Source organism: Ursus arctos, unplaced genomic scaffold (assembly GCF_023065955.2).
Source record: "Ursus arctos isolate Adak ecotype North America unplaced genomic scaffold, UrsArc2.0 scaffold_16, whole genome shotgun sequence".
In the NCBI taxonomy this organism is placed as follows: Eukaryota; Metazoa; Chordata; class Mammalia; order Carnivora; family Ursidae; genus Ursus; species Ursus arctos.
Genome location: NW_026622830.1, coordinates 16,016,736 through 16,039,414, shown reverse-complemented (window position 1 = coordinate 16,039,414; position 22,679 = coordinate 16,016,736). Strand labels below are relative to the sequence as shown.

Genomic DNA, 22,679 nt, shown 5'->3' with positions numbered 1-22,679 from the left:
TGGAACATTTAAATGGCTGAGCAGAGCAAACCCAAAGAGGGGCCAGGCCCAGCGGCCCCCAGTACTGTGCACAGAGGAGCCCTGCACAGAACCTCAAACAGGAGCAAAAATAGCACCCATTGGGGCAACCTGCATTGCAGAAGCCACAGGAAGAAGCCGCAGGCCGAGCGGATGTCAGCTGCTCTGAGGCCCCACTGAGGCTCCTCGGATGTGTTGAGCTGTTGCAGCCCTCACGCCTGCCCTTACTGGCTTCTCTGACCACAGCCATCAGATAAGGCTGCGGAAAAAGTGCTGGCTTCCTCTCTCTGGGGAGGAGTAATCTCAGTGCCATCTGTGGGGTACACTCCATCTCTGTTGCTTCTCTGGCTTCTCTTCCCCCCACCCCCTTGCTTATTCTGCCCACCCTACTGGTCTTCACCGGCACAGCCCCACCTTTGGGACTTTGCATGGGCTGTTTCTCCACCCCTCCCCCGCATACTTGCCTGGCTTAGTCTCTTCCGTCCTTCCAGTTTGCCCAACTGCCTAGCTGCCCTGAGGCCCACCTTGACCACCCTGTTTAAACTCGCATATCCTCCCTCCCATTATTCCTGATTCGTCTCACCTGCTCACCTTTTTCTTCTTTCCATAATTCTTAGAACCTTCTCACACACTGTGTAAGTGACTTATTTACTATGTTGAATGTTTGTTTTTTGTCTTCAATGCAAGAAGCAGGCTCCACGGATCTTTGGTCCTAGAATAGTGCCTGGCCCCCAAGTAGGGAATAAATACTCTTTCAGGAAATGAATGCATGAGTGAGGGGATGAGAACCAGCCCAGCAATCAAAAGAGGGTCAGGCTGGATGTGTTTGGATTCTTGTTTTATGTGCACATTTACTCACATATGTGCTCACACTGATGTCCTTAGCCACTTTTTGAGCCTTTCCTTGTTCAAGACAGAGTTGGCCTGGGGTAGGTGCTCATCAAATGTTCATAGGAAGGAGGGGGGAATGACAGGAGGGCCAGTGTGAAAGAGGCCTCGTGCTTTAGGGAAAGGACCTTGGCGAGTTCCAGGAGTGGCTCAGGTGGCATGAGAGGAGAGGTGCAGTGGGAGATGATGAGGGATGGGGCTGGAGAAAGTGGCAGGAATTAGGTCAAGCAGGACCACGGAACCCAAGGAAAGAAGTGGGAGCCTTTGAAGGATTTTAATCAGGGCAGTGATTTATGGACGATTGAGGACTGGGTTCTCCTGGTTTGTGATTAGGTGGGAAAATCCAGTCTTTGCTCTGAATCAGCTCTATGCCAGACACCCTTGGCTGTGCTTTTTATGAGGTTTCTCATGAACCCATGATGTAGATGAGAAAATTGAGACTATTGGGAAGGAGCCTCACAGAGTCCATCCTCCCCCTATGACAGCCTGAGTCATCTTTTAAAATGTAAATCAGAGCATGTTAACTCCTTTGCAAGAACTCCCCAAGGGCTTCCTGTTTGGGATAAAATCCAAATCCCTTCTATGGCCCCAGGATTTCACCTGCTTCCGCCCCTGCTGACCACTCTGATCTCAACCTTGTCCCTCCCCTGTGCTCTAGCCACGTTACTTCTCCCCCGTGTGACCCCAGGGACTTTGCACTGAATCCCTCTGCCCAAGCGCTTTTTTGTGTGACAGGCCCCTTCTCCAGCTGCAGGGCTCCCCCAGTTTAACCCTAGAGAGAGATCTTTTTAAGTCTCTCCTCTCTGTCTTCTATCTCTGTAGTTCCCTTGTTTGCTTCACAGCATTTATCACGATTGTAGCCGTGTTTGTGTGTTTGCGTGTTTGTTGCCTGCCTCCCCCAGTGGGCTCTGAGGTCTGTGGGGGCTGGGACTATGTCTGCGGAGGATGCAGGGAGCTCTGGGCCTGGGTGGCCTGGATGGCTGCAGGCCCCTGGACCTGTGTGAGGAGACAAACACGCCTCCCGTCCCCCCCCCCCCCCGCCCCACCGAGGAGGAGCACCACAATTCCTGCTGCATCTGATCTTGTCCCCACTCCCAATGCTGCCCACATTCCCCATAACGCTCAGTGCTCTGCCTAGCATTTCAGCCACCTGGAGAATCCATGAATACATGTGGAAAGATGTCAGGTCTGGGCTCAAATCTCACCTCATCCACCTAATGGTTGTGAGACCTTGAGCAGTTTCCTTTACCTTTCTGAGCCTCACCGTGCTTATCTGTAAAATGGGAACACAGAGGGATGGTCTCTCAACAGGGGCCTCGCACCTGTGTGCCCCGTGCTTGACTCAGCTCCAAACTCTCTTATCTTAAATCCAAAAAGCTCCGCCACCAAATGTTGGTTTGTAAATATGCTGCAAACTCATTTGGCCCCAGAACCTGATCTGAACTGACACAAAGCTCTTCGTAATTTTTACTTAACCCACTTGTGTGAATATTCAAGGATTCACTGCAGAAATATGTGTTTTACTGCACGTGTTACTCCAGACCCGTACTGAAGTTACTATGTAATTTGTGGGATTATCACTTCCTTTTGAGAAATCCAAACAAATTCCAAATTCTGAAGTCCCATGAGTTCTTGCTAAGGGGCTTGAACCTGTGTGTGTGAGCTGGTACTGACGACCCTCTTGGGGCACGCGAGGGCTGGGGGGCCTCTGACAGCTGTCACAGAGCCAGAAACCTCTTGTTTCCTCTCGGTTTCTTGGCAGCCAGTGTCTTTTTAGCTGCTTGGGGTTAAGTTGGGTTTTGTTTGCTCGGGGCAGAGGTTATAGCTTGGGCAGGGTGAACTCAGGTGCTTAAGCATTTCTGATTTGAATTTAAAAGGGGAAATTTTTTTCTTATGAATCATCAGAAAAAGAAATCAGAAGGAAGCGTGTGACCAAGGAGAGGAAATTAGGGTTTGCAAACTGCGTGAGTCACCCCCTTTCTGACTCCTGGGTGATCCCTTGCTCTTCGCAGTTTTCATTCATCTCTGAGACTCTCCGTTCTATAGTTTGGAAAACATACTGGAGACTGCCGTGGTTTCATTCTGGCTCCGACCCCGCCAACAACATAAATGTCTAGCCATTTTCTAGCCATCAATATAAATGTCTCTTTTTGAATCCCTGCCACACTGGTTTACTTATTATTGCTTCATCAAATGTTTCTTCTCTGCCCAGGCTCTGCTCAGAGTCCTGCTTCCTGGTCCCCACCCTGCCGATCGTCACAGCAGCTTCTGCCTGGCTTCCTGGACAGGCTTTGGTCTTTCCTTTTCCAGCCCATTCTCTGTCCCGAAGCCAGAGGCCGGCTTTCTACACCGGCTTTCTACAATGCAGCTCCCATTGTGGGCTTCAACTCCCTAGTGTATCCCCGAAAGTTCCATCTTGATAAGGTCCTGTTTGCCTCGCATTTCAGCTCTCACTGCCTCCCTGCTCAGTGCGTGGGCCCGCTCTCCAGCCCCCCAGCCTTGGTGAGGGTTGTCCCCATGCTCTCTCCCTTCCATCCGGTGCCTTCTCTCATCACCTGGCCAATTATGCTCATCCTGCAGGTAGAAGCCATCTCCTCTGTGAAGTCTTTTTACGTGGCCCTTCTCGAGGCTCCCATGAACTCTGGCTCCCAGTACACTCATCACCTGCATTACAATTCCTGGTCCCGTCCCCTTCACTACACCACAAACTCAGGAGGACAAAGCCTGTGTCCCACCCATTGCTGGTACCATCTCCAGCACTCAGAACAGAAGATTGTTTTAAGCAAGACTAGGTATACTCGAGACAAAGGGGCAGGTGTGGTGAGGGGGTGACTCCTGAGGCAGGAGACAGAGGTCTTGGGTTTTCATCTACCCTGCTCCCGGCTGGCTGGCTGCCTTGGGAGTGGCTGCCATATCTTTTCCCAATAGGCTGGAAACTGTTTTCCTTGTCACCAGTGGAGTGAAATATCCCTTTCATTACAGTAGGTGTGTTTCATGTACATTTCTCCCCTGTCATTGAATCAAGTGTACATTTTCCCTATATATTTGTTTCTTGGTAGATTGCCTCTTGCCTGACTTTCCTGTTTGTGTCCTGTGTCCTTTTGTCTATCAGCATCTTGCTGTCTCTTTAATTTGACTGAAATGTTTCTGCATCGTATATATTAACTGTCTCGTAGTTGGTGCTGATATTTTCTTAGTCTGATGTCCTTTTCATTTTGGTTTTATTATGCTTCCTTCTACAGAAGATATTAATGCATATATATTTGAATCTGTCAATCTCCCTTCTTCTGTGATTGCTTCGAGGGCTGAGGAAGTTACCCTGCTGCCGTGGATCTGATAAACATTCTGTTCTGTTTTCTGATATTTCCCTATAACATGACTTTTTATACTTAACTCTTTAATCTGTTTAGAGTACATTTTGGTGGGTGGCTTGCAGTGGGTATCTAGTTAAGTTTTCCTAAGTAGGAACAGGATAATCCTGTCATCCCAATTTTTTTTTTTTTAATAATTGGGCTTTGTCTCTTTGTTTCCAAAAGAAGAGACAAAACAGAATAGTTGTTATGAGGGTGAACCTTGGCAGAGTGAAGATTCTGGCTTTGCCACTCTCTAGCTCTGTGACCTTTGAGCAGTTGCTTAAATCGTACCATGCTTTTTCTCCTCCGTAAAGTGGGCTATCTCCCTCCTAAACTCCAGTGAAATAGTGTATGTAAAGCATGTCATGTGGTACCCAGCATATCGTTAAGTGCCCTCCTTCACCATACATTTTCATACAGAGTCGGGTCTAATTCTGCACTTTCTCTGCTGTTGCCCTTGACATCACTATCACACTCCTTCGGTTTTTGGTCTCACAGAAAGTTTTAGTCTCTGGCCAAACTAGGCACCCCTCCATTACTCTTCTTTTAGGAATATTGCTGCAAACTCTCCCCATTTTTTTTCAGTGAATGTTGATTCCTTCTGCCCACTCTTCACTGCAGCCCCCCTCAATGGTTTCTAGAACCCCCTACCACTTGTGCACGCACACCCCGGGTTGTTTTTTTTTTTTTTCCCCTCTGCTCACTCTGTTCCCTCTACCTAACAGGTGTGCATCAACTGCTCTCACCTGGCTTATCTCCCTCTAGTGCCTTGTCACCCCCAGTGCCATCAAGTCCCGGTATCTGTATTCCCTCTGGACCCAAGCTTCCCTGGAGGTCACTTCTGTGTCCAGTCCTCCGAGTCTGGCACGTGGCTGGTACATCATAGGTACTCAGGTCGGAGATTGGGGAAGGTGAGATGCTCCCCATGACCTTAGGCTTTGATGGCAAGCGGGCTAACTCTGGCTTCTTTTGGAGGCCCAAGCTCAGAGGACCTAGCAGTGTGGTGGTCGTAACCCTCAGCATGCTGTTGCCAATAACCGTGGGCCATCTCCCAGCCCGGGCCTCAGTTTCCTCCTTGGGTTAAGGAGAAGGTCTCTGAGGCCCCTGCTTTCTCCTACCCTGGGTGGCTGCTCTATAGTGAAGATGGTGGGTATTAAGGAGGGCACGTATTGCATGGAGCACTGGGTGTTATACACAAACAATGAATCATGGAACATGACATCAAAAATGAATGATGTACTGTATGGTGACTAACATAACATAATAAAATAAAAAAAAAAAAAGTGAAGCTGAAGCAGAAGAACTCACTGGCCTGTGTTGAGCCTTGGAGTTCAGGCTATTCTCTCTCTGTTCTCTGGGGAGAAAAGGTCTGTTAGGACAGAGGTTCCTCCATAGTCCTCCTGGCCGCTGTGCTGCAGGGTCCTCAGGGAGGGCCCAGACTTGGGGCATAGGGGTTCGATTGTCAAGAACAGAGGGGTGGGGGCGGGAACCCACCTCAGTATGCCCAACACACCGGTTCCGTTCCTGTTTTCCAGGGGAGGAGTCTGAGGATCCCACAGGCGAGGTCCTTGCCTTGGCCACAGGATCACACTGGGCGTGAGCGAGCTCAGGTCTGTGGGGCTTCCAGAGCTGCGCTGAGCCACTGTTCTCTCAGCTCCCAAGTCCAAAGGCTCGTTTTAAGACAGCACTTAAAAATATAGCAGCAGTGTTTACAAATATTATTTCCTGTGTTATCTGGCACTGACAGAGGGAAGTGAACGTAGTACTTTGTCTGTGTTAGGTTTTGGGGTTAGATGCCTAAATGCCAAGTTCAGGTGACCTAGAAAACCTTTCTAGGTCAAATTACTATTTCAAAAGATTTTTTTTCTTTTCTTCCTTTTTTTTTTTTTTTTTTAACCGTCTCACGATTGAACGCTGTCGTTGACATATTTCCCTTCCAACAATGCAAGCCCTTTGTGGCATGATTGAGGGCTTGTTTTGTAGCTCTGGGAGAAAATATCTCCCAAATCATCTGCTGCTCATTGTCTCAGGCACTCGCTCACCCCACCCCCCACCCCATGCCACAGTCCCACCCCACGCTCGCTCATGTGGCCTTTGGTTAATTGTCTTTGGCAAGGATCAGTTTTGGGACGTGTTCCCAACCGCGGAGGGTAGATAATTGTCAAGCACGAATACTGGCAGTCCGGTCAACCTGAGGCTCTAGACCGCTGACCGCAGCCGGGTCTCTGGGGAGGCGGCTGGGATTGGACAGCGCTGAGCCTCTGCAGGGTAGCAAGCCGAGGTCGCAGATGCGGGGTAGCCTAGTCGTTAGAGCGGTGACCCTGCTGGTGGACTTCTGGGTTTGAGTCCTGACTCTACCACCTACCAGCTGTGTGGCCTTGGGCAAGCCACTTCCCCTCAGTTTCCTCATCTGTAAAATGGGAGCCTGTGTAGTAGTAACTTACCTCAGGGTTGTCGAGAAGATTATATGAGCAAAAATTTACAAATCAGTTAAAGGAGTGCCTGACTTAGGCAAGCGTGGTGTAAATGTTGCACCAACTAGTTAAAATGAATAAATGATCATAGCAGTAGTGGATGCTATCATGTCACCCAGATCCCTCCTCATCTGGGACACTCATCCTGCCAGCTACTCAGTGTTGGCTGCCGTTGCCTGGCAGCTGAGCCTCTCTGGCTATTGCCTTTGGTGGAAGGAGGGGGCCTTTTCTGAGGTTATCACCCTCCCCTGGGGCAGCCTGGGTCCTGAGGCTAGAAATGCTGTGACTCCTTGTCTTAGTCTGGGACATGGCTCCAGAGCTGTCCTGTGGACAGGCTGCTGCCTCTGATGTGATTGCATCACAGCTCAACTTGTCCCTCTGCCCCTCCTGCCTCCCGCCTTTCCTGTAGTGCCCCCTGCCCCGTGAACTTCCCACCTTCTCTCTCAGAGCCTGTTCCCAGGACCCTGCCCTAAAACCACAGGTAGCCACCAGATGCTGAATGGATCTTGACATCCATTTTAAAACACATTTATCTCACTTGCTTGCATTTCCAGAAGCTCACTGAGGAGCAGCCTTGGGGGTGTGCACCATCCCCATCCCCCCAACTCTGCGTCTGCACCATTTGTGCACCGTAGACCTGCCTCGGCAAAGTCCCCCTGCTCTGTAGGGTTGTGGCGGAATGTTTGAAGGGGGATTGGTGATTTCAGGACCCTCTTCTGGTGGGAAGAGGAAGGTCTAATTCTGGGACAAACAGCAAAACTTAAAACTGACCAAGCGGGGGGTGCCTGGCTCAGTCAGTTAAGCGTCCAAGTCTTGGTTTTGGCTCAGGTTGTGATCTCATGGGTCGTGGGATCAAGCCCTGCGTTGGGCTCTTCACTCAGTGCAAAGTCTGCTTGAGTTTCTCTCTCCCTCTCCGTCTGCCCTCCCCCTGCTCACATTCCTGCTCTCTCTCTCTAAAAATAAATAAATAATCTAAACAAAACAAAACAAAACAAAACCTGACCAAACGGCTAAAGGACCCAGAGAGCCCCACCCATGCAACCCCTTCATGTACAAAAGAGGAAAGTGAGGCCCAGAGAGTGGACGGTATTGTTGAAGGCCACACAGCGAACAAGTGCTTCTCCTTTTCCCCCCAGAGGAGATAGTGCTTTGGGGAAATAGTGGGACCGTCTGGTCTTAGGAGTCAGACATGCAGCAGGCAGGTATGACATTACGGTCCAATAAATGCTTTCGTGCTGCCCCCAAGCAGAGGGGCAACCGGGCTCATCAGGGGCGTCCTGGAGAGGGCAGCATGGAGTGAGTGGGAGTTAACTGCAAAGAAAGGGAAGAGAAGCGAGGTGCGGGGGGAGGGCGGTAGTGCAGAACTGTCCAGGCCTGGATGTATGTGTGAGACCTCTTGAAAAGGCAGAGCACGAGAGGAGCCCAAGTGAGGGCCAGGAGGCCACCAAGAGAGTTGGGTTGGCTGGGGACAGGTTCTCAAATGCTTTCCAAGACTTTTCTTCATTGAGAAGGATGGAGCTTGAGGGAGAGGGTCCTGGGCAGAACCAGACAGGTGCCTTGTCTTTCCTGACCCATGCTGGCCCCTCCCTGCCAGGCCTTTGCTCAGGAAATAGTTGTGGAATAAATGATGAACAGATGAGGGAAGGGAAGATTATGCTGGAGAAAGATGGCTCCACTGCAGTGTGGGGGGTGGGTGGGAGCAGGGACAAGCTTTGAAGACACCAGCTCCTGGTGGGGGAGGGCTCATGGCTCTGAGCTGGGAATGTAGGTCCCCATCCTCCCTCCTCCCACCCCAGAGAGGCCCATTGGCGCCAGCTGAGATGAGACTGTGGGTACACTAGGGGTGCAGGTGGGACCAGCTGAGAACACACAAGCTGGCCTCTCCTGCCGCAGAAGCCCGGTGGAAGGCCATCAAAGTCTGTGCCAGATCTGATGGGGTCCTTGCCCTGCTCTTGGACAACCTCATTGGACCACACCCTGACCCACTTCCCAGCCTGCGCCCTCCATCCAGCCGCAGGCAGCGTCTGCAGCCCCCTTGGAAACATTCCCCCTCACAGCGGCCAAATGAAAATGTTTGTTGAAAACAACATGTGCATAATTAAAGCTTAATGAGCGCTTGTCTGTTTGGAATGTGCAATTAGATTTATAATCGGGGATGGGAGCGAGCTCCAAATGGCTTTAAATGGAGCTGAGAGAGAGGATAATTTTTGCCATAAATCTGCGGTAGTGTGGATGGTATGTAAGCAGCCATCGGCCTGCCAGGCAGCCGAGCTCTGCCCACTGGGCTACCATGCCCATCAGCCTCTCCTGGCAGCTGCAGCTGGCGAATGGCCTGTGTGGGACTCACCAGGGGTCTTTGAGGTGGTTCTGCTCTGGGTTGGAGTGGGAGCTCGAGTGTGTCTTCCTGTCTGTACTCCCTGAGCTGTGTGATCAGAGCTCACTATGGGGAGATGAGGGTCGGTGCTGGGTCCGGCTGCCCTGGTGTGTGGGGGCCTGGTCAACAAGGAGTCCTGCATCATCACTGTGTCCCCCCTGGGCTGGGAAGTGGCTCCACATGTTGTTCTCGGCTGCATCCCAATACCTAGAACTCAAGTAACATTTGTCCAATGAGTGCTATGCCTCTGTACCAACCTCTTGCCTTAAACAAGTTACTCCCCCTTCTGGGCCTCGGTTTCCCCATACCTATCACAGAGAATTCTTCTATTCACCTGGGATCACATCTCAACCAGTGCTGTCCAGTAGAAATAGAATGCAAACCACATGTGTAATTTCAAGTTCTCTAGCAGCCACATTAAAAAAAGTAAAAAACAAAACAAAACAAAAACAGGTGAAATTAATTTTAATAATATATTTTAGTAAATTCATATATTCAAAATGTTATCACTTTAGCATGTAATCAATATAAATTTATTGATGAGGCATTTTATATTCTTTTGTTCTTGTTCTGAGTCTTTGATATCTGGTGTGTCTTTTGTACTTACACACATCTTAATTTGGACTAGCTGTGTTGCAGAGGCTCAGGGGCCAAATGTGGCCTATGACCACCCCACTGGACAGCATAGGTCTAGAAGGAAAATAAATGGTTGGAGCCAGTTGAAAAGGTTCTGCTTCCCCATCTGTAAAATGGGGATAATGACTCCTATCTCCCAGAGGAGACAGGTGGCTGGTAGCACTCCTCCGCGGGAGCTGTAGCGATCACTATCTTTTTACACTCCCTCTCAATGTGTTTTATGACTAAAACAGGCAGCACCATCCACACCAACTCTTGTCAGCGGTAGGGAGGAGGGTCCTGCAGTAGCCACAACACGGGGCTTGCTCACAAGGCCTGCTCCCTGCCCCACTGGCAGGCATTGCTCCCCTTTACTGGTCGATGAGGCCCCAGGAGCAGAGTTGTGAGGTCACCTGCTCTGGTTTACAAAGCTTGGAAATGGTGGGGGTAGGAAGCCAGTATAGGCCTTCGGGGGGCCAGCAGCCTGGACTGCAGACTCAGCCCTGCCACCTCCTGGCTGTGTGGCCTTGGGCAAATCCCCTGACCTCTCTGGGCCAATCATAGGGCTGGGTTTCTCAGTGGGCAGAATAAGAATGTGCATTATGCCCCATAAAGCAGGTGCACCAATAAAGAGAAAAGCTTTTTTTGGGGGGAAATTGATATTTGATATTTAGGAACAAAGGATAAAGGTCATCATCATAGGAAAAATCTGCTCTCACTTGGACTTTTATGAAGATTTTAATTTACAAATTTTATTTCAAATTATACATGGCAGGTAGAGGCATCAGGGGTCTTTCCCATGTGTAAAAGCTCAGAGGTTTGTATGAAGGCCCACTAAGTTTCCTCTCCTATGGAAGTTATAGTGACCGAGTGACCTCTTGGGGTAGTTCTGAGGATTCGGTAATAATATAATAGCTAACAATGATTGAGTGCTTGCTGTGTGTGTACCAGGCGACATTCTAAGTACTTTCTGCATATTAACTTATTCAATCTAAATGATCGTCATACCCATTTTCCAGATGAGGAATAGTAACTTAGTTAAAACATCACACAGCTTGAAAAGCAAGGCTGAGATTTGGACCTAGGGAGCCTGGCATCAGAGCCGGTGTTTGTAACCACCATACTATCATCCTTCTCTAAGTGCATCGGCGCCTGAGGCTCTGCCCCTGGCCCCCTTCCATCTGCGCAGCACCTCTCAGCCCCTCCCCCCGCCCTGGTCCTGATGCACATCTCTCTGTGACACCGCCACATAAAACCGCACTCTCGGCAGGGCCCATGGCGCAGCTGCCACATTCGCTGCCGCTAGCTTTTGAGCCGTGTTTTATCTGTGCAGAAGGAGGGTTCTCACGGCCCGCCGTGGGGGTAGGCAGGCGCGGTGTATGCTGCTTTGATTGTTTCCTCTTCAGATCTCCGTGAGGTGCAGCGCTCAGTGTCTACCACTGGCTGCGCTGGGAGCTGTGCATCCTTGGTCTTTGATCTGTGTCTCTGTGCAGGGGGCAGCAGAGGGAAGCAGCTTCTACAGAATGACTGTTGCTTTGGTACCAGGAGTCAAGGCCAGGACCAGACTGGCTGGGTGGATCTGGGTAAGGTCTCCAGCCACCCTGAGCCTTGCCTTGCTCATCTCTACAGTGGGGCTGGTCCTGCAGCCTTGGCATTTCTGGGAGGGTTCCAGCGAGATGTCTAGGCACGGCTCTGGAATGAGGTCTGGTATATGGTAGGTGCTCACTGGCCTGAGCTCACAACAGCCTTGAATGCCGTGTTCCCTGCTCTTGGCCTGGCCAGTTCCTGTGTGTCCTCCAGCATGGAGCTTCCAAGTGACCTTTTCAGAATGCCTCTCTTGAGAGGCCCTCCTCCTTGTGTCCACTCTCCTGCAATAACCGTATCCTACCATTGTCACATTTGTCAGAGAAGAAGCCATTATTTGACATCTGAAATGCTAAATTCATTGCTATACTTTGCAAAGCTAGTCTCTCCAAATCAGGCATGAACTGAGCTTTGTAGGGTTTGGGGGGAGCATGGAGTCCTAGGGTAGAGGGACTTTAAGAAGCAGGAGGTTCTGGGACTGGCTGAGCCCCAGAGGTGGACATGTGGCTATTGGAGTTAGACTGTTATTGATCACTTGACTTTCAGAGGCTGGGTAATGTGGAGCTGTCACTGACCACTTGGGACACGCTTCAAACAATTTTGTAGTTACTTGTTCTCATCTCAGGACTATGGCCAGAGAACTGCCTGTCTTTCTCAGATGTGGAGAATGGGAACATTTTATTCTCTGAAGCTTCTACGTAGAACTGGGGGCTCCTTGAGGGCAGGGACTATGTCATGATCATTATGCCTGTATCAGTGCTATGTTGGGCACATGCTACACGCTCTCTAGATATTGTTCAGTAAACAACAGTTGCCCCCTCTGTAACCTCAGAACCCTTTGCTTTTATGTTTTTGTGCCTTGCGACAAGTTTTATTTATTTTAATTCACAATGGTTGGGTGGGCATTACTTGGCACATTGTAGGTCTTTAGTACATGATATACAAGGGCATGGACTGATTTCAGTTTGCTTCTGCATATTTTAATTAGATCCTAGACCCCAGACGGAGAGTAAGGGTGAATGAGGGGAAGATGTGAGGGGTGGGGTCAAGATGAATGGGTTGACCTTGGACAGGACTGAGATATTTCACCTTTTCAGACAAAAGGGAAGGAGGGCAGGATGGGTGTCCTGTCACCTGTGTGGGGGAGGGGAGAGATTTGAAGGGATAGCTGACAGCCTCAGTGACATAGGAAACATGGTCCTGATGGAGAGGGTTGCCCCCCTGATGTGGGGGTAAGAGTTTAGCACGTAATAACAATAATAGGTTAAATCTGAGGTCACACACAAGTGGTTACTGGTAGAACCAATACTCTAATTCATGAATCCATACTGTAGCCCAGGACATCACACGACACGTAGAAGTTGAATTGAATCTAGAGCCGACTTGCGATGGAAGCTTTAAGGTTGGGCCCAAAAACACAGGTCTACAGAAGCAAGCAGGACTGCTAAGGGTACATTGCGTAGCCGGAAACAAAAGATCTGGGGAGAGTTGGATTTCAGTGGGTAGAGAAGGGGAGGGTGCTCCAGGCTGATGATGGGACAATGTGTGTAAAGGCAGGGGCGCTGGAGGTTCCTGCAACCTTGACGGATGCCGTGGGAGCTGAGGCTCAGGGCCAGTTGTCATGGAGGGTCCTGGATGCCAAGGCTGGTGATGTGGTGTCACTGCAGGGTTTTGATCGAGCACTCACTGAAGTAATCACTAGTGATAGCCAGGGTGGAGGGTGGATTAGGGGGAGTGGGAGCTGAGCACAAAGCCTCTGTGGGTGTTTGGATTAGGGGGATGTAGGAGCGACAGCACCCAGAGTCATCCTGGAGGTACTGCCTGTGTCCTGTGTAGAAGGTGACATCTTCTCTCCTGATGGTGGACCCCTGGAGAAAGAGCAGGTCCACGCACATGTCATGAGTTCAGTGTGGGGTGTGTGGAATCTGAGATGCTCATGGACCAGATGTCCAGGGAGAAACTATACATTGGAATCTGGATGTAACTTGGTTGCAGATGAACATTTGAGAGTCCGTGGTATGTTGTAACCCTAAGAAGCCATGGTATTGTCCAGGGGAAGTGTGAGTAGAGCTAGAAGGAATTATCAGATATAGTTATCCACCGACCTATCTATCCCACTCACCCACACAGCCACTCCATCAACCCAGGCATCCCACCATCTGTTTATCTCACCCACCATTCCGATCATCTTCTCATCCACCTGTCTCTCCATTCTCCCCGACCATCCCATCCATCCATCCATCCTACCCACCCACCCATGCCACCTCTAAATCTGCTGTCCAGTCACTGAGTCATCTGTTGATCTACCTACTGGCCCATCTCTCCCATTCGTTTCTCCAAACCACTTATCTTCCCCACCCCCCTATTTATCATCCATCCATCCATCGATCCATCCATCCATCCATCCATCCCACCCATCCATCCTACCCACCATCCATCCACTCATTTTACCCAGTACAACTATTTCCTTCTGTATTCACTATGTCAGCCACCAGCCACATGTGACTGTTGAACACTTGAAGTGTGGCTAAGTCTAAACTGAGATGTGATGTAATGTAAAATACACACCATATTTCAAAGACAGTACCAAAAGGAAAAAAAAAACCAAAAACCTTAAACCATCTCATTCACAGCTTTTCTGTTTGATTACCTGTTGTAATCATAATATGCTAAAAATGTTGGGTTAAATAAAATGTCATTAAAATTAATTTCACCTGTTTGTATTTGCTTTTTAAACTGTGGCCACTAGAAAATTTAAAATGACATCTGTAGCTTGCATTGGTGACCTGCATTATACTTCCATTAGACTGTGCCGATCTATACATCTATCATCCATCCATCATCCATCCATCCATCCATCAATCATCCATCCGTCCATCCATCCATTTATCCACCCATTCATCCATCCATCCACCCATCTGTCTCATCCTCCACTCCCTCCCTCGTCCTGTCCACTCATCCATCCAGTTATCGCATTTGTCCGTCCCACAGATATTTAATTTACACCTGTTATGAATCAATGACTCTGAGGGTTGTAGGAATGAGGAAACCAAGGCGTAGAGCAGCTAAGTACTTGTTCACAGTGGTGCTGATGGAGCTGGCATCGTCCGATTCTAAGATCACGGCTCTCACCTTTCACGTTGGCTGCCTATTTGCTAAGTTTCCTTAAAGATAAAAATGGGATCTAGGTTGGGAGGGCTGTTGGAATAGGGGCCCAGGAGCCCCTCTTGCCAAGGGGACCACACGACTTGGGGGAGAGACAGACCTTTCAGAAGCCTCTGGAGCCGGGTCCCTGGTGGCCGTCATGAAAGGGTTATCCCCACACATTCGATATTTGCAAAAATGTGGGTTCTTTCAGATTCCAAAACTCATTTCCATGACAAAACTCTTGGGAAGAGAAGATGAAGGTCTGGCTCTTGCAGAACAATCTTCCAGCTGTAATGAGGACTGAAGATGGCAATGGGAAAAGGAATTATAATTAGAATATGAAATGGGGGAAAATTAATCTATTCCAGTCAGTGGTAAGAGGCTGTTCTCCTGGCATTTCACGGAAATTCTTAGGCCGTTGTTTCCCCTGCATTTTATGCCCCCCCCCCCCCGATTTTAAAGCATACAGAAGGTTGTGTGGTGTGAAAAAAATATTTTTGGCCGAGGAACTGATACACTGTGAAACATGCACGGAGTTTAAGCTCCTCTGTAGGTCTGTGCATGCTCATGCCATCCATGTTCGTGGGCACGTTTAGGTGAGTTCCGTTTCTGTAGCTGCAGATGAGGGTGAGCCCTTCCCTTCTGTGTGTGCATGCTGTGGGCATCGTGTACCAGTCACATGAAGGGTCTATGACATGTGCACACTCAGGCTTGGGCTATGGACCCCTTTGTGTTGGCCTGTGTTCCCCATGGGTGTGGGCTGTGCGTGACTAAGTGCTGTATGGTCCCCCACTGGTTTGTGGTGTGTGTGTAGTCACCAGGCTTGGGCACACTGCATCTGTCTATGCATTTGTGTTCACATACACACCCAGCGTTCGCTGTGTGGTGGGTACAGATATGGGCATTTGTGGTCTTGGTTGTGCACACAGAGGAGCAGGGGGCCCTGCTTTGCTCTGTGATTTCTCCCCTTGGCTTACAAGTTCTTTCCCCCAGAGAGCAATCTCCCTAAAAGGGCTGAGGAGGTGAGCTCCAGGCCTTAGGACCCTGGGGGCCAAGCCAGGAAACGCCTTGGACCTTCAGGGTCACCCTGTCTCCTTCCTCCCCCTCTGCAAGGGCTCTGATATGGTGGAACTCTGAGCAGAAGTAGGGCAGAGAACAGACACCCCACCACCACCACCACCACCACTGGGTTCATGGCTGCTCAGTAGCCAGGTCCCAAACCCAGTGTGTTCCCAGGGCACTGTGCAAGGCACCTGGGAGTAACCAATCAGAGGCTGACCCAGGCCTGGCCTTGGGAACCTCTGCCAACTTCTCAGGTCCTCCTCGAAAGCAAGAAGTAAGCTTTACTTTGGTATGTGGCATCTTTTCTTGGTTGAATAAATGAGTGGATGAATGAGCCCAGTAGAGGCAGGCCCTGGTGACCTCATGTGGTCCCCCTGGCAGACCCCCTTGTGTCTCCCACAATACACACATCAAAATCCAGGGTTTTCTTTTCTCATATCCCCAGAGCCATCCCCCACTGATCACTGCAGATAATGCCTCCCTCCCTGAACCACTAACACGTATTTACCAAACACCTATTATATGCCAGCCCCAGGCTGGTTCTACAGTGGGGTGCAGCAAGGCCTTGATCCGCACCCTTAAGGAGCTTCTGGCCTAGTGGGAGAGACCAAACCAAAGAAGCAGGCAGCCCACTCTGAAGCCCAGCCTGTCTAAGTGTGCAGTTTTGGGCAGCTGCTAATCCTCTCAACCTGTTTCCTTGGTTTTCAACGGGGAAAATAATACCTGCTTTGTTGGGTTGTTTTGAAGATGAAATGAGATCTTTTATGGCAAGTGTTTTGCTCAGTGCCAGGTATATTCATCCATTCACCAGATGTTTGTTGAGTACCTGCTGCGTGCGGTGGGGAGAGCAGACCGGGGTCTTTCCTTTTGCGGTGGTTCCATTCTAGCCAGCAGTTAATAAATGGGCTGTAACATGGAGTTTTGGGGAACATCTTTCCATCTGCTCCTTTGATACATGTTCCTGTGTTTTTAACCTATGCCATACTGTCTGATTACTACTGCCTTATAAAATGTTTCAGATACCTGGCTAAACTAAGTCCCCCTCCATTTCTAGTCATTCTTTCTTACAGAACATATAAATTATGTGTGGTTTTTTAAAAAGGTTTTACTTTTATCTAAGTAATAAATGGCCACGGTGATACATCAAATAGTACCCAGGAGTTTTTGTTGAAAGCTCCCCACCCTGTCCCATTCCTAATCTCATTTCTGATGCCAGCCTGTTCCAAGTGCTGGGGGAGGGTGGTTGGAGATGATCAGGACACAGTTCTAGCCTCCATGTTGCTCCCACTCTGGAGCAGAAGACAGATGTGGATGTAAGAAGGACAGCCAGAGGAGGCGAGAGCATGGCAGGCCTCCTGGAGGAGGTGATTTCTGAGCAGGGCCTTGAAGCATGAGCTCCAGGCACAGTGTGGTAGATGGATTCCTGCATTGGGAGCCAGTTCCCAGACTCTAGGCATGGTTTGACCTTTTCTTTTGTTAATCCAACAGTCACTGAAGGACTCTGCCCATCCCTGTGCTGGCAAGGCATTTGGGTATAGCCATTAATCCTACTGCCTTGATGGGAAGACTGGCCTAATAAAAGACAATGTGAATGGTGTCATGCTTGTTTCATTCCTTCATTCATTCAACCAACAAGCAATTATTGATTATCTGCTTTGTGCCAAGCACTATTCTAGGTGTTTGGGAGGCAGATAGACTAAGACCCCTGACCTCCAGGAACCTCCATTTTGACAGGGGAGGTCCATTATAAGCAGCGAACATGGTAAAATAAGTAAATGCTCTAGAATGCTAGAAGGTAGAAGGGTCTACGGAACAAAGAACAAGGTAGAGCAGGGCAAGGGAATCAGGAAGGGTGGCGGGGGTGGGCCCACAGAGGTAGCAGGCTGGCATCTGAGTCTCTCTGCGTGAAGAGGGTCTGGATGCACTGACATCTTGTGCATGATCGTGGGAGGGTGCTTGGCAATGCCCACCAAAATTACAGACGCACACACGTCTGGACCCAGCGATTATACAGACTAATCCTCCAGATAAACTCACACCCAGGTGATATGATGGATGTACAGAAATATTCATGAGAGCAGTGCTGGTATAGGGAAAGACTAGAAACAGCTCAATAGCCCGTGAGCTCAACTAGTTAAATATATCTGTTACATCCATACCGTGGAATACCAGGTACTGGAAGACAGAATTATGTTCTGATATAAAATACTTCCCAGGACGTGTTGCTAGGAGAAAAATGAGGTGCAAAACAGGGTGTATAGGATGTTGTCATTTATGTGAAAGAAACGACTATAAAATGTGTATATGTGGACCATCTCTGAAAGGATGTAAAGGAAGCTGTTAGACTCAGTGGTAGCCTCTGGATGGCGGGGAGGTGGGGCGGGAAGAATTTTCACTCTGTTGCTTTTTGTGCTTTGGAAATTTTGAACCATGTGAATATAACCTAATAAAAAAATTACATTTTCAATTAAAATAAAATGGCCAGCTGCCATTGGGGCCCCACCCAGATCCCTTTACTAGCCTCTGCAGCCACCTTCCATCTGCTAGGAGCACTGGCTGCACATGGCTCACGGCTGGCACAATTCCCTGGGGGAACTGTCCCTGGCCAAATGGGGGCCACCCTGCTCAGAAGGTTATGCCTCCCCTTGTCTCCTAAGGGCAGCCCCCAGACAGTGACTGACTGAACTCCATGGGGCGATTCATGCCCCACGGCTCCTCATGGGATCGGGCTGCAGCAGGTCTCCAGTTGAGATCACATCTTTGCTTAGCTACTTCCACTGCCCTGTCCTGCTTCCCTCCCTCCCTCCCTTATGGATTTTGCTAAAGAGCACTTCTCAAAAATCACATGCATTTGAATCCTGGTCTCAGGCTGTGCATTTAGAGAACCTGATCCAAGACACCTTTCTCAAGGGAAGAGAACTTACTGAAAATGAGCTAAGTGCCCTACGTGTTTTGGTGCAATACCCCACAGAGAGGTATGACCACTGTCATTATCCTCATGCAACAGATGAGGAACCTCAGAGGTTCAAACACCAGCTTAAGAATACGCATCATGGAAAAAAGCCAGCGCCCCAAAGCCCACACTTCTCCCATGACACCTGCTTCCTACTGCAGGGAGATCTTCCTGCATCCAGACTTGGCAGTTTATCAAAACACAGGATTGTAGTTTCTGGACATGGTTTCTATCACAGCCCTCACTGCCTGTGGCCAGAGGTGGCCTAAGGGGCAAATGGGAGGGGGCCAAGCTTCTTAGGATGGTAAGACCTGGGGGGCATGTCTGGGCAGGTGTCATGATCCCAGGGCTCTGAAGATCTCAGCCTCCTTCCATCTGTGAAATTCTAGCTCTAGCTGATAGTCCGATGTTCTTTTGGCCAAGAGAGATATTTGCATACCTCCAGGGATAGGGAGCTCAGTATCTGACAAGGACCATCTGCCACATCTATAGACAAGGCATAAAGGGCAGAAAGGTTTTCCTCTCTTCATCCTGTGATTAATGATGCTAATTCAAGCCCATGGGGGCCACAGAACAGGGGCTGCTCTTTTCACCCTAGAGGGAGTCCTGCTAAAATGGGATTTGGGCATCTTGGGCTCAAACTTTGCTTCTCCAGGCCCCACAGACCTTTCCCCTCAATGTGTTCAGTCTCCTGACCTCCTCGGGCATCTCCTGGGGCCTTCTTGAAAACAACTTACTCAGACCCACTTCTCTCTCTTTCTCTGTTCTAGTTTGATGGTGACAGTGTCTACGTGGGGATGAGTGACGGGAACCCAGAGCTGCTATCAACCAGCCAGGTGGGTGCTCTGTCCTCCCTGTGGGGCGTTCCGCCTGGGGCTGGCTGGAGCTGAGCTGCTGCGAGGTGGGGCTGGGATGGTGCAGAGCAGTGGGGCATGACCCACTACTATCCTCTCTCACAAGGATCAAGAATATCAAGTATCCCCTTAAAAGTGACAATCCAACTGGGACCACAGTGTTTTCTGTAAATCACCTACCTGGCTATGGTCGGCTTAAAATGGGCACCACTGAAAACTTGGTAGAACTCCAAATGTGTTGCCCACATTTCCTATGCACAGAGGAGAAATTTTCAGCAGTAGTAAGTAAAGATGTCACATGCTCCCTGGTACTCTCTGCCTCTTGCCCCCACATAGCTCCTGTGGGATCTGCACTGGCACAGAGGCACACGCATGCATGCAAAGGCATGCAGACTTCTCCTGCCCACCTAGAGTTGTCTAGTACCACTGGGGAGGATTGCGAATGTGGCATACAGGGAAGAGAGGAGAGGCTTCCCGTGCGGTCCTCCCTGGGAAGGAGACTGAGTCAACCCTGAGCAAAGCTATCCCAGTCCCCAGCCTTCTGGGAGTCCCAGATGCCAGCTAGAATCTGAATTTCCACTGAGAGCCTGGTCTCCATAAGTTAAGCGTTCTTTCAGCCAGGAGCATCCTCACTGCAGGCTGGGATGCTGGGGAGGGTCCTCACTGCAGGCTGGGATGCTGGGGAGGTCCTCATGCAGGCTGGGATGCTGGGGAGGGTCCTCACAGTAGGCTGTGGTAACCTGGAGGAAGGTTCCTTAAGGCAGGGTGGCAGCGGCTCAGGGTACAGAGGAACTTGGGGAGCTGGAGGGCAAGCCCGTCCCTGGAGCTGACCTCCATCCTCTGTGCAGTCATGATGGTTGTGGCAGTCTAAGTTGGGTGGCTGGGCCCATATTTTCCAGCTGGGGACTCAAAACTCTATTAATTCACAAACACTTATGTGCCCTTTTATGTGACAAATCCAGGGGCAGACATAGATGAGTGAGGCGTGGGCCTGTGGCCCCCTTAGGGCGCAGCGCCAGTGAGGGAAGATCCTGTACTCAGTGCGGTGTGTGAGCTCCACTGCAGGGCACTGCACCCCCCACCCCTGCCATTGCAGGGGTGCTTGTGCTGGGGCCACCATGCCATCCACGCCCCTTTACTGGCCTGTGACCACGTGAGCATCATGATGCTGCCGCAAAGCTGCCTTTAGATGGCACTGGCTCGTGCCAGCCTGAAAGACACTCTGGTGGGCAAGGCTCCAGGTCCTGGAAATGCTCGTTTTGGAAAAGACCACTGAAGTCATTTAATTGCTCATAATCAGCTTGGACATGTGGTTGTCTCAGAAGACCGGAGCTTCCTCCCGAGCATCTCATCGAAGCCCTTTCACAGTGTTTAAAGCGCATTTTGTTAGTGTGCCGAGCCTGGCTCTCAGAACCGTGGCCAGTGGAGTCGCTGTGGCTCAAACCCTGATGGAGAGCGTGGCCACCATACTCCCATGAGAAGGGAGGGTGGGGCTGGTGGGGCTCCGCGTCTGCCCCAGGCTGGGGCAGGGGAGCACAGTCCTTTGCGGGGCAAATAAGCGTCCCCACAGGCTGTTCACAGCAGCGCCCTCACCTGCCCGCCCAGCACATCGTCACGGTTGCAGAGCCTTTTCCTCAGTGGCTATTTCAGCTCATCTTCACCAGTCTTGAGAAGTAGGAGGTTGCCAATAATCCCATTTTATAGATGAGGAAACCGAGGCTGGAAGATGTTGAGTGGCTCATTCAGGGAGGAGACAGCTGGGGCTCAGAACTCCACACATTACTTTGCTCTGTTCCCACCTCCAGCCTGCCGCCGACGTGCTTCAGCTAAGTGTCCCTGTGTCACAGAGGTGTTGGTGACTCTGAAATCCAGATTAGGTCCCCTCCCCTTGATTCTCTCTCATGACACCATGTCCTTTTAAATTCGTGGCATCTGTCACTGTTTGGGTTCACCTGCTCATCTGTGTGACAACTTCCTTAGCATCTGATTTCCACACTAGCCTGTGACTTCCGTGAGAGCACGATCTGGTCCCTCATTCACTGTTGTGTCCCCCAGTGTGTTACAAAGCCTGGCATGTGAAAGGCACTCAGGACTAAGACTTGTGTAATGGGTCGTGTGGCCCCTTCTCTTCTCTGGACTTCAATATCCCTGGCAGTGAAATGAGGCAGTTGGATTTCCCCGGGTCCCTTCAAGTCTCTAGTGCTGTCGCTCAGAGAGTTTCCATAACTTAGTACTTACTTTATAAAGAAAACATCAGGATTCCCTGCAGTTGACTAAACACCTGGTCGCATGAGCCAACCTTGATGGAAACAGATTTAGCAATTACAATCTAGACTTCTTTCAGGGTACCAGTTGGCTTTTTGCTGCATAAGAAGTATGTCAAGGAGCATCTGGGTGGATCAGGCGGTTGGGCACTGGACTCTTGATTTGGGCTCAGGTCATGATCTCAGGGTCGTGGGATTGAGCCCCACATCAGGCTCTGCCCTCATGATGGAGTCTGCTTGAGATTCTCTCTCTCTCTCTCCCCCTGTCCCTCCCCCACCTCCCCATTCACCCTCTCTCTCTCTAAAACAAACAAACAAACAAATAAATAAAATCTTAAAAAAAAAAAACCAAGCAAGTCAAAACTTAGTGTCTTAAAACAACAAATATTTACATAGTTCATAATTCCATGGGTTGGCGGTTTTGTTGGGTTCAGCTGGGTGTCTCTTCTGGTCATGGCTAGGAGCCATGTAAGTGGCAGCTGTAAGCTGCCAGGTCAGCTGTGAGCTGGTTGGTATGGGGACTTGCTTCTCTTCCAGACAGTCTCTTGTCCCCCGACAGGCTAGCCCGAGGTTGTTAACATGGTGAGAAAAGGGTTCCCAGAGCAGCAAGAGCAGAAGCTGCAAGACCTGTTGAGGTCTAGACTTAGAACTGGCACATGAGTACTTCCAGCACGGTCTATCACTCAAAGCAAGTCAGAGAGCCAGTCTGGAAGTAGACCCCACCTGTTGATGTGAGGAGCTGCAAAGTATTGTGGTCTTTTAACAAACCCACAGGAATGTGGGATGTTGTTCATACTGATTTTACTGAAGAATAACAGACTCGTCCAGCACATGCAGCCCCCAGTGGCTTGGTGGGGCTCCAGGATCCCTAATTCTTAATGTTTTCTTCCAGTCTTTTCCCTGAAGTGCTTACCTGAACCCCCCCTCCCCGTCCCCACCCCATACACATATGCATATGAATGCCCTGTCAAGATGGGCTGCCCCACCAACTTCAGGGATTGTATTGTCCCAGGTCCTGGGGGGCTGACATAAACATCTGGGCAAAATGATGGTCTCCTCACCAACAGAGGATTCAGAAATACAAACACTCTGT

The 22,679-nt window shown here is 49.9% G+C and overlaps 1 protein-coding gene across 2 annotated transcripts in view; it reads left to right on the top strand.

The window, feature by feature from the left end:
• The window catches only part of TOX2 (TOX high mobility group box family member 2), a 128,292-nt gene that overhangs the window by 31,840 nt on the left and 73,773 nt on the right, over positions 1-22,679 (top strand). For both annotated transcript variants that reach the window (XM_026503538.4, XM_057312513.1), the window contains exon 2: positions 19,239-19,304. In XM_026503538.4, coding sequence (XP_026359323.3) covers positions 19,239-19,304 — 66 coding nt within the window. The remainder of the gene's footprint in view (positions 1-19,238; positions 19,305-22,679) is intronic.